The 11,745-nt window shown below is 48.3% G+C and overlaps 1 protein-coding gene across 1 annotated transcript; it reads right to left on the minus strand.

The window, feature by feature from the left end:
* Nucleotides 1-257: 257 nt before the first annotated feature.
* Nucleotides 258-1,223, minus strand: LOC126491708 (olfactory receptor 2G3-like). Its single transcript, XM_050127536.1, has one exon. The coding sequence runs from the start codon at nucleotides 1,221-1,223 to the stop codon at nucleotides 258-260; it is 966 nt and encodes a 321-aa protein (XP_049983493.1).
* Between the last annotated feature and the right edge of the window lie 10,522 nt (nucleotides 1,224-11,745).

An 11,745-nucleotide genomic window follows, 5' to 3' on the forward strand; every position in this document is an offset into this window, starting at 1 on the left:
AAAATGTCAATAAAATATCATACAAAGGTTTAAATAAGAATCTCTGTGTAGTGGCACACCTGTTTAATCCCAGCACTCAGGAGACAAAGGCAAGTGGATCTCTGAGTTTGAGGCCAGCCTGGTCTACTTAATGAGTTCCAGGCTAGCTAGGGCTACCTACTGAGACCTCTCAAAAATGTAAAAGAAAAAGAAAGCTGTCCCCACAGAATTTGAAGGGATCAGAACTGAATGAAACCTTTGTTCCTCACCCAAGTGGTTTAGTGCAAGCCAGTACACACTCCCCGAAGCCGAGCCAGGACATACTGGGCTGCCAGGTGGACATCACGGTTTCGAAGGCTGTAGATGAGTGGATTGAGGACAGGTGTGACAACCAAGTAGAAAACGGCCACCAGCTTATGATGTCTGGCAGGAAGAGCAGTAGAGGCTCGGGGCCGCAGGTACATGGCGCTCACTGTGCCGTAGAAGAGCCCTACCACCGCCAAGTGTGAGCTGCAGGTAGACAGGGCCTTTCGGCGACTCCCAGCAGAAGGCAACTTGCACACTGCAGTCAGAATCCAGGTGTAGGAGGCTAGGATGAGAGCGAAGGGTACCAGAAGGATGGGCACGCCCAGGCCGTAGACCAGCCTATAGTTGGCCGTGGTGTCTGCACAGGCTGTCCTCAGCACCGCAGGCAGCTCACAGAAGAAGTGGTCCACTGCAGACCTCCCAGGACAGAAGGGCAGGCGCAGCGCGGCCACCGCATTGGGTACAGACAGTACAAAGCCCAGGGTCCAGGACGCTCCAGCCAGCGCTGCACAGCGGGGCGCGGTCACCAGGGTCGCATAATGCAGGGGTTTGCACACAGCCAGGCAGCGGTCCAGGGCCATCGCAGCCAAAAGGATGGCCTCGCAACTGCCCAGGGAGATGCCCACATACAGCTGCGCCCCACAGCGTGCCAGGGAGAGGCGAGCATGGTGCATGGCCATGTGTGCCAGCGCCTGTGGCAGCGTGGTGCTCACATAGGCCGTGTCCAGCAGGGCCAGATGGGTCAGCAGGCGGTACATCGGCCGGTGCAGTCGTCTGTCCAGAGCTATCAGGCCCACTAGGGCACCATTGCCAAACACCGTGGCGAGGTAGGCCAGGAGAAGTGAGACCCACAGCAAGGGACGCAGAGAAGGTGGAGCCCACAGTCCCAGCAGCAGGAACTCTGGGGTTCCTGAATCATTGAGGGTTCCTGGACCCATCCTGGAGATAGAGACAATGGCAGGATCACTGCAGCACCTCTGGGCTAGGAGTGTAAGGGATGGGGGGGGGACCAGCTCCTCGCTTCCCTTCCTCACTCTTCCTTTGTCCTCCTCAACCCTAAGTCACGTCTTATGTGCCCCCCACCTCGCATTCCTTTTTGCATTAGCTTGTTTACTGGTGCTATCTCTGCCGCTTGCCAACTATATTAAAGGAAGTGTTTGAATCTGAATTTTCTCTCTTAAAGATTTTTGACAAAAACCTAATGACCTGAGCTTAACCTTTGAAACACACACACACCGAAGATCACAGTGACAAACTAATTAATGGAAACATATGTATCTCTCTGCCCCATCTCTCCTCCATCCTCTGTCTCTCTCTTCCCCTCCCTCCTTTCTTCCCCCTCACTCTCTTCCTCGTTTCCTCCCCTTTCTCCATCCCCAGCCTTCTCCCCTCTGCCCTTTCCTCCTCCTTCTCTCTTCTCCCTCCTTTCTTGCCCCTTCCCTCTTCTCTGTCTCTCCCTCCTCTCTCTCCACCCTCCATCTCCCCCATCTCTCCTCTCTCACTCCTTCCAATCTGTCTCCTCCACTTCTCCTTTCTCTTCTTTCCTCTCCCTCTTCTTCATCCTCCCTCTTCCTCCCCTCTCCCCACCATCTCCCTTTCTACTTCCCTTCCATTTTCTCACCTTGTCTCCATAGTTCTACATGACCGTCTGGCTCAACAATTCACACCCAGTTTAGTTCCAGCTGGTTTTGCCTAAGTTCTCATAAGAGCCCGGGACCCCCAACTCTACCGTTTAATTCTAGCCCTAACCCGAACTCCAACTCCTCGCTGTTTGTCATTCAGTCCTTCAGCCCAAAATAGCTCACACAGTGGGAGGGGCCACCTGGCAGCTCAGGAGAGGTATGTTAGGGGTTGTAAGACTGAGCCAGCTCTGGGGAACCAGTGACCCCCACACCCAAACATAAACCCAGGGTGGTCCACACCCCGAGCCTTCTGAGCTGCCCTCTGCTGCCCTTCTTCTCTCTCCTCTTCTGGCTTCTGAAGTCACCATCTCTCCTTTCCCTCTGTGCCAATCATTCTTAAGGCCCATGGGCAAGTCAGAATCACACCTCGTCGCCTCCCTTCACCTCATCTTTTCCTTTCCCTCTCCTCTTCCCTCTCCGAATCGCCTTTCCCTCCTCCGCCACCATTTCCTCCTGGCTTCTCACAACACTTTCAGATTGTCTTTCCTGTCACTTTAATCCCCTCCCTCAATTTTCTTTCCACTCCCTCTCTCCTGTGCCACAGACACTGCTCACTTTATCTTCCCTTCCTTTCCACCTGCTCCCTCCTTCCTCCTGTCACACCCGTCCCTCCCTTCTTTTTACCTATCCCTGTCTCTCTACCTTTTCCTTCTCTCTCTGCCAGCCAGCTCTGTGTGCCTTTTCCCTCACCCCTCTTGTCCCACCTTTCTCTTCCTCCAATCCTATGCTATCTTACAGTTCTGTGTCTCGGTCCCCACCAGTGTCTCTGCCTCTAATGGCCTCTTCTGCCTCCCCCTTCTGCTCCTCCCCTCATCCGCCTCTCCCTCCTGTTCTCCTCGCCCCTTCATCCCTCACCATCCTCCATTCCCTCTCTCCTTTTCCTAACCCTCATTCTCTCTCTTCAGTGCAGTGGCCTGGGTCAGTCCGTGTTAAGACACAGCCATGCATGAAACCTCCGGCGCGGTTCTGCCTCTCTCTGCCAGTGTCCAGTTTAAACAGACACTAGGAAAACAAAGTGTTCATGGGAAAATCTGGCCCGTTCCTCTCCAGAGATACCACCTTAGGGAGATCACAACAGTCTCCCACCCTCCAGAACTGTTTCACAGATACATCCCAGGCTGACCTCAAAGTCTTGTGATGAAGTATCCAAAGGCCATTTGTTGAAAGGACAGGAAATGAGTGATTTGCTCTGTGCTGATCCTGCCTATATCCAAAAAAAAGCCCTTCTGTCTATTTCCTCATTTTTAAGATGCAGACAATCTCTGCACATCACTTACAATCTTGCTTGAAGAGTATATTAATACACAAGGAGCCATTAGAAAATGTCTGTCAAGACTAGGGAGATGGTGCTGGAGGCAGAAGCCCAGAGTGCAGGTCACATGACAGAGTGAGCATGGCTGGGATAAGGCAGCCATTGGCTAGAAGGTGATGAGTGGAAGAAGGACGAGCGTAAGCACACGTGTAAAAGCAACTCTCGAATTTACCCTAGTGCTTGACTGCAAACTCACATTCACTTTAAAGAAGGGAGAACTAGCCAGATGATGATGGAGCACGCCTTCAATCCAGCAGTTGGGAGGCAGAAGCAGGCGGATCTCAGTGAGTTTGAGGCCAGCCTGGTCTATAAATCAAGTTCCAGGACAGCCAGACCATACCACAAAGAAACCCTGTCTTATAAAACCCAAAGAAGATGAAGAAAAAGAAAAAGAAAAAGAAGAAGAAGAAGAAGAAGAAGAAGAAGAAGAAGAAGAAGAAGAAGAAGAAGAAGAAGAAGAAGAAGAAGCACTTACTCCCTTACTCCCTTCTCTCCTCTTTGACCTTTGGAGATCACTCTTTTCCCACCTTTTCAACAATCTTGCTATATAGTCAAGGCTAGCCTGGAACTTTCTATGTATCCCAGGCTAGACCCAAACTTTTCCTACTGCTTGCCAAGTGAGAGCAATAGAGGTATGCAATATCAAACTCATCTTAAGTATTACATTTCATAGGTCCTTGTGGGATCCCTAAACTACTGTCATCTACCAGGCACTTGATAGAGCCCAAGACTTAGAAGAGAGACCATGACTGAATGTGAGATTCACAGATATCCAGGTATTTTAGCAGTTGTAGACCCACTGATACCACAGGTACATAGAAGGAAGTCAATCATGAGAGATGCCTACAGTCCTGGCCTGTGAATATTATTAGGTGAAGACTGTGATGGAGGAGAGATGGGATTCCCCCAGAAACCTTCCTGCCCTATGTGCACACAAATCACTTTGTACAATAGGTTCTCTAAATTACAGAACATCTCACAGGCCCCCTGTGGGTCTCCCTCAAGAATCTAAAACCTCAGCAGACTCACCCCACAGAAACCCCGCACCTCCTCCTCTACCGCATAGTGACTCCATGGCTACACATCCCCATCATGGAGTAGATAGATTCTTCCCACCAGCAAGGGTGCACAGTGTGCTGAGGCTCCTGGGCTCAGCAGCAGGGGGAAAATAGCAAATTATCCAGACTGTGTTCAGTGTAGGATGAGTTTAAACCCTCTACCCAGATCCATAGAGAGCTCTGACACAGAGGAACTGGAGGAGCAATTACAGGAATCCCTGGGTCAGGACATCGGGACTGCACTTGGCTCCCACGAGGACCCATTATTGGCCATCAGTAATGAGGCTTCAGGGCATTGATCTTGGCCCCAGATTCCCATGGGCCCTTAGCTACCCTTTCTAGAGGTGAGAATGGAAGTCACCCTGAGAGGAAAGCCAGGAAAAACTCTCTGTTCTAGCATTTCTCAGCTCTTTTGCTTCCTCTCTTTTGCTTTTACATTATCTATCTCTTTGTTTACTTATCTGTTGAGGTGGTAGAGGTCGGAAGACAGCTTGTAAGAGTCAATTCTTTCCCTCCACCATATGGGTCCTGGAACTCAAACCCTGGTCATCGGAGGTGCCGTGCTGTTCCTGCTTCCTTTCTCTTGTGTTTTATCAGATCTATAAGCATCTCTCAACACATATTCCTCTCCACAATACTCTAACTCCTTGCCTCGCATATCTCTGGGTCTCTGGCTTCTCTCACCTAGGATATCTCTGCTCTAATTCTTCCTTTCAAATGTCTGTGGGTCTCCCTGCCACCATATTCCTGTCCCTTCATCCTGTCTCTTTGCCTCTGACTTGCACTGGCTTTGCATTTCTCTGAATTTCTTTTATTCTGTACGTTCAACTTTTTGTTTTCCTTTGTTTGTCTTCTAGAATCTTTGTTTGCTTGTCTGTCTGTTTTTCAAGGCAAGGTTTCTTTGTATAGCCCTGACAGTCCTGAAACTTGCTCCATAGCCCAGGCTGACCTGCCTCTGCCTCCCGAGTGCTGGGATTAAAGGCGTGCGCCTCCGCTGCCGCCCTGCTCTCTCTTCTAGAGTTCTGTTCTGCCTGAATACAACACTCTCCCTCTCTTCTCACAGCTCCGCCTTTCACACTTTAGTTTATTTATTATGTTGCAGGGGTGGGGAGTATGTGCACGTGACTGCAGTGCCTGCCAAAGCCAGAGCGTGCCAGATGCCCAGAGCTGGAGTCAAGGGACATTGAGTTGCGTGGGTGCTGAGAAACCAACTCTGGTTCTCTGCAAAAGCAACTTCCTCTTTAAATTACTACATCATCTCTCCAATCCCAGTTCCATCTCTCTTATTTCTTATCCATCTTATCTTGTGAATGTACGGCTTCCTAATGCCCACTTATGCAGAAACCAACACATTTGGAACACGAGTCCTGTTCTAGACCCTGGGAAAATCAAGAATCCAAACCTTAGGAGGGAAGGGGAGCAGGGAAAAAATGTATAGCACATTCCTACCCAATTAAAATGAGAAGGATTTTTTAATATGTTAATAAATAATTATATTTTTAAATAAAAGAAGCCAAACCTTTTTGTGTTCAGCTTTGTCCCTTCAGAAAATGTAAGGGACTGTAGCCCATTTTAAACAGTGGGGTCTCACCTTTGTCTCTGCTCAGTGCCCCCTGTACCCGCCCCGTACCTGACACGTAAACCATGGTAGGTGGTAGGATTACATGGAAGGAGCCTTTCTGTAGGGCAGTGAGCAGCTTCCCTCTTTGTTCATGAATAGGAAACTTGGTCTCAGTCCATTGCATGAATGTGGTTTGAGGCCACTGCTGTAACCTGTGCGCCACTGTCACCTGCCTTCCTAATTTTGGAAATGAGTCTATGCTCTCCACATGCCATTCCACACATGTGTGGGGACCTCCTACACCACCAATCCTTCCTTTCCTTCTGTTGTAGCAAGATCCAGAAGACAGGTTAGCATCTTGCTCATTTCAGTGTGGAGTTCCAAGTACAGTTATATATCCACCACTCGTTCATTGTTGGACATAATGTAAGAGATGCAGCTGCTAGGGTAAGCAATATGGCTCCCAGCACTGTGGGGAACAGAAGCAGGAGGATTGTTGAGAATTGATGACCACCAGCTTAGGTCCAGCTTCACTGAGAGACCTTGTTTAGAAGGAATAATTTAGAGAGCAATAGAGCAGGATGCTCACCATGGCCTCTGGTCTCTGTGTGCACACGGGCATGAGCACCCATGCATACACACAAAAAGAAAGAAGAAACCACCACATCCACCACACTAAACACGGCTAATGTCTGTCCTAGCTTGCCTTCTATGGCTGTGACAATGACCATGATCAGAACCAACTTGGGCAGAAAATGATTTATTTGACTTAACCAATCAAATCACAGTCCACAGTGAGGGAACTCGGGGCAAGAACTCAGAGCAGGAGCCTGGAGGCAAGACCTAAAGCAAAGACTGTGGAGGAACGCGGCTCACTGACTTGCCTCTTGTGGCTTGCTCAGCCTGGTTTTTGTTTCTTTTATACAACCCAGGAACACCTGCCTAGTGGTGGTGGTGGGGGCACCACCCATAATGGGGTGAGCCTTCCTATGTCAATCATTAATCAAGAAAATGTCTCCACTCATTTCCCCACGGGTAGATATGGTGGCATTTTCTCAGTTGAAGCTCCTCCTTCCCAGATGGCCCTGGCTTGTGTCAAGACGACATAAACTAGACATCACAATGTTCATAAGACAGAATGAAAAAAAAAAAACCAACCAGCTCTGGTGTGTCTTGGAGAAACTGGACCTTTTTCACATTATGGGTAGGTTGTACCTTCGGTCGGACGTAAGCGAATCACAGAACTTCCACACCATCCAGCAATTCCACATTTGATTTAAACTACAGCACTGGCTAATTGTAACTGTCAGCTTGACACAACCTAGAACAGCCTGGGACAGGAGTATTAATGAGGACTTGCCTAGATACGTTGGTCCGTGGGCATGTCTGTGGGAGACTGTCTTAATTTTCAATTGATGTAGAAAGAGACAGCCCATTGTGAGTGGCACCATTCCTTAGACACAGGGGTTGTAAACTGTATGAGAGGAGAAAACCAACTGAGAGCAAGCATTTAAGCAAGGGTCTGTGTTTATTCTTTCTGCTCTTGACTGCCAATGTGGTGTTGTAAATGCCTACCTTGAATTCCCCATAAAAACGGGCTGTAACATGGGATCGTGAGCCAAACGAACCCTTTCCTTCCTTATATTGCCTCTTTGTTGGGATATCTTATCACAGCAACAGAAATGAAACGAGAGCAACCAACGAGTTGAAAATTGATCTTTGCGGCTATGTGCAGAGCTCACGTTCGCAGCAGTGGTATTCCATTCAAAGGTGGCGCAGCCCGTGTCCGTCAAAAGATGAACAAATCATGAATGGAGTATGGGGCTCACTTACAGCTGAATCTCGGCCACACAAAGAAGGAGATTTCTGACCTATGCTGTGCCTGGGTGGACACTGAGAATGCCAGGTCAAGTGAGAATAGCCCCCCCGACAGTTTCTGACTACTGTGATTCCACTTCCACAAGCCGTGTGTCTGACTATCATTCCCAGAGAGAAGCTAGGGTGTGGGTTGCCAGAGGCTGGGAATAGGGAGAGAATGTGAGACTTCACTGGATACAGAGTCTCAGTTTTGTAACATGCACAGTCTTGGGGGTCAAAGTTAGTATGGAATAGAAAACAATGTGAATGTGGTTGATGCCACCGAGCTGAGCACTTAAGATCCCACTACAGGGCTGGGAATACAGCCCAGTAGAGTGCTTACTTAGAGTCCTAGTTTCGTTTCTGTTGTTGCAATAAAACAACCCAGAAAAGAGCTACTTGGGGGCAGAGGGGTTATCTCAGCCTACAATTCCAGGTTATAGTACATCATTGTGGGGAAGTCAAGGCAGGAACGTCAAATGACTGGTCACATGACATCCAATATCAAGACAGAAAGACTTGCTCCCTTGCTTGCTTGTTTGCTTAAGTTCAGTTTTCCCCCTCTTGTGCGGTTCAGGACTCCCTGTCTAGGGAATAGCGCCCCTCACAGTGGGCTGTGTCTTCCTGCATGACTCTGACTTAGTTAAGACAGTCCCCTATAGGCACACCCACAGGCCAACCCCATGTAGACAGAGCCTCACTGAAACTCCCTCCCCAGCTGACTTTATTTGGCATCGAGTTGACAAAGCTAACCCTCTGAGTGACACTCTTCCTGAGGAGACAAGAACAAACATCTACGGGTCCCAGACAGAGAACTAAGAACAGATCAAAGTAAGGACACCATTGAAGTTCAAGTTGGTGAATCAGTGAGTTTTATTGGGTGACTGGGGATGAGGTGGGTTATTTACAGGAGCAAAAGTGACTCGAAGACAGTCGTCTCTTCAGATATCTGCATTTCCACCTAGCCAGTTAGCAATTCGTTGCATTTCCCATGCAACTTTAGATGGGGGAAGATAATCACAAATGATGGTAGCCACATAGAATCAAATACTAGAAACCTTACAGGCACTGGGCAGTGATGGCACACACCTTTAATCCCAGCACTCAGGAGACAGAGGTGGGAGGATCTCTGTGAGTTCGAGGCCAGCCTGGTCTACAGAGTGATTTTCAGGACAGCCAGGGCTATTACAGAGAGACCTTGTCTCAAAAACAAAGAAAACAAAAACCTTACCGGTATGCAAATGAACTGAGAGGTTAAAAGACATTTCGAAATTTAATGTAAGAAATTCTTTCAAACTATATTTTTACTTATTCTTGGAGAATTCCACACTTGTATACAATGTACTTTGTATTTATCCTCTTTCCCCCAAGCTGACTCCTCCCAGGCCATCCCCCACCTCACCTGCTCCCCATTTTAAGTCTTTCTCTCTTTCTCTACATAACAGAGTCCAATTAGTGCTGCCCACATGTGAGTGGGTGTGGAGCCATCCTCTGGGACACAGCACACCAGCAGCCTCGAATACCAGCAGCCACGCCTACCAGCCACGCCCTTCCCCCCACCTATGCTGGAGTACTGGCTGATTTGACCATAGAAGCCCTTCACATTCCCAAAGACTGTTACTGACTTCCCCCAGGACATTCCTGAGCAGTAGAGTTCTGCCTTGAATCAAAAGGAGGAAATGGGGGGAAGGAAGAAAGAGGGAGAAAGGGAAGGAAGGGGAGAATAAACCATGATAACCTAAATATTCCAGGAAAATAATTTTGAACGTGTGGACCCCTGAGAAGTCCCTGATCCCCATCCCACCCCCACAAGGCCAAGGATCACTGGAGTATGCTTTGGGAACTAACGACCTCACTTATACAAATGGCGGCTGTGACATGATAAATGCTGACCATTACAAAATTGAAGAGGAACCTGCGGGCTTCCCTCCTAGTCCAGGCAGCCACACTGAGATAGGACACTGCCCCTCCTCCACAGCCTCCACTCAGTCTCATTCCTGGTGACTCACCTCCTTCTCTGGGTTTTTAAGTGTTGCTAGGCAACCAGACCAATTCCTTTCTCTTCCCTGCAGTGAGTGCTGTGCCTTCCAGTGCTCCATCCCCACAGCCACGGAAAATGTATAGCACATTCCTATCCAAATGTTCACAGCCTGAACACTAGATTTTTTTAAAAATATATCTTATCATTATTTATTTATTTATTTGTTTGTTTATTTATTTATTTGTGTGTGTGTGTGTGTATACAGGTGCATGCCATGGCCTATGCATAGAGGTCAGAGGACAACTGTGGGAGTCATGTCTCTCCTTCCCCCATGTTGGCCCTGGGCACTGAACTCAGGCCTTCAGTCTTGATGGCAAGCTTGTTTGACCACTGAACCATTTTGCTGTCTCTAGACTTGGAGATTTAAAAGCAGAGGCAATCACAGCCATGCTCATACCTGACTCCATGTTAACTACTAGCTCTGGCACCTCAGTTTAACTTATATCTTGAGACTGGAGAGACAGCTCAGTAGTTAAGAGCTCTGACTGTTCTTGCAGAGGACCTGTGTCAGTTCCTAGCACCTGCATGAACAGTACAATCTAACTCCAGTTCCAGGGGAAACCTGATGCCCTCTGCTGGTTTTTTCGGGCACTGCATGCATGTATTGCACAATACATATACAGGCTAACACCCATACGTATTTTTTTTTTAAATTAGATCTCTCTTCATCTCTTCTTTTCCATCCTTCAGTGTCTTTTTTGGGATCACAAGTAGGCTCTCCACAGAACCATATCACAACTTTATTTTACTTTTTTTAAGCAGACAACCAATGTTTTTGCAGACACGCCTCTACATTTGGATAAACAGCGATCTAACGTGATGATAACCCTAGAGTGTTTGCAAAGGTCACTGGCTCAACATACACTTTTATAAAATATGGAATTCCTATGCACATTTTGGTCCTTTCCCTTCTGTCTCCGCCACAGCCACCAACAAGTGACTACTGAGCCATGTGCATGTGTGCATGTTGCATAAGTGTGTCAAGGTGCGCGTGTGAAAGTCAGAGGACAACTTGGGGAAATCCTTCTCTCTTTAAACCATGTGAGTTCCAGGAATCCATCTAGGATACCCAGGCTTGGTCACAAGTACCTGTACCCGCTGAGCCATCTTGCCAGCCCCAATTATGTATCTTGAAGTCAGTCCCCTTTGCAAATCAGTGAGGACCAGCAGCCTCCCTTGCCTGTTGATAAAGGCACAGCCTCGGTGCTTCCTTCAAGTACTTCTTTCTTGTCAGCAGACAGTCTTCATACAGTGGCTATCCTGACTCGTAAACTGAAGGATTATCCAGGGTAGCATCTACCTGCTTTGGAGTGGGAGTGTGAGGGCTAGAGATGAAGCTCTGTGGCAGAAGGCTCCCTGAGCATGCTGGGCCCTGGCTCCAACCCCATTGCCACGAACAGTGAAAAAACTGATAAGGAGATTAGTAATCGTGACACAACAAAATGTCTCAGAGAGCCAAGCAGCAGTCTCAGCCCTGGAGGGTGGGAAGTGGAAGCAGGAAGATGAGGAGCTCAAGGCCATCCTTGGCTACACAGTGAAATGATGGCTAACCTGGGCTACATGAGGCACTGTAGTAGTTTGGTTGAGAACAGCTGCCAAGAACGCATGCATTTGTATGTGCTCAGTCACTGTGGAGTTTGGCAAGGATTAGGATGTGTGGTCTTATTGGAAGAAGTGTGTCATTGGAGGTGGGCTTCGACGTTTCAAAAGCCAATGCCAAGCCCAATCTCTATTTATTTATATCTGTCTGTCTCTCTGTCTGTCTGTCTCCCCCTCTCTGTCTGCTGCCTGTAGATCTAGATGCAAAGTTCTCATCCACTGTCCAGCACCCCAGCTATACGCTTCCTGTCACATGGGGGCTCACCCTCTGAAACTATGAGCAAGCCCCCCATTAATGCTCTCTTTATGAGTTACCTTGGTCATGGTACCCCTTCACAGCAATAGAATAT

The sequence above is a fragment of the Alexandromys fortis genome, unplaced genomic scaffold, assembly GCF_014885135.2.
Source record: "Alexandromys fortis isolate MF-2015 unplaced genomic scaffold, M_Fortis_MF-2015_v1.1 scaffold_267, whole genome shotgun sequence".
NCBI lineage: Eukaryota > Metazoa > Chordata > Mammalia > Rodentia > Cricetidae > Alexandromys > Alexandromys fortis.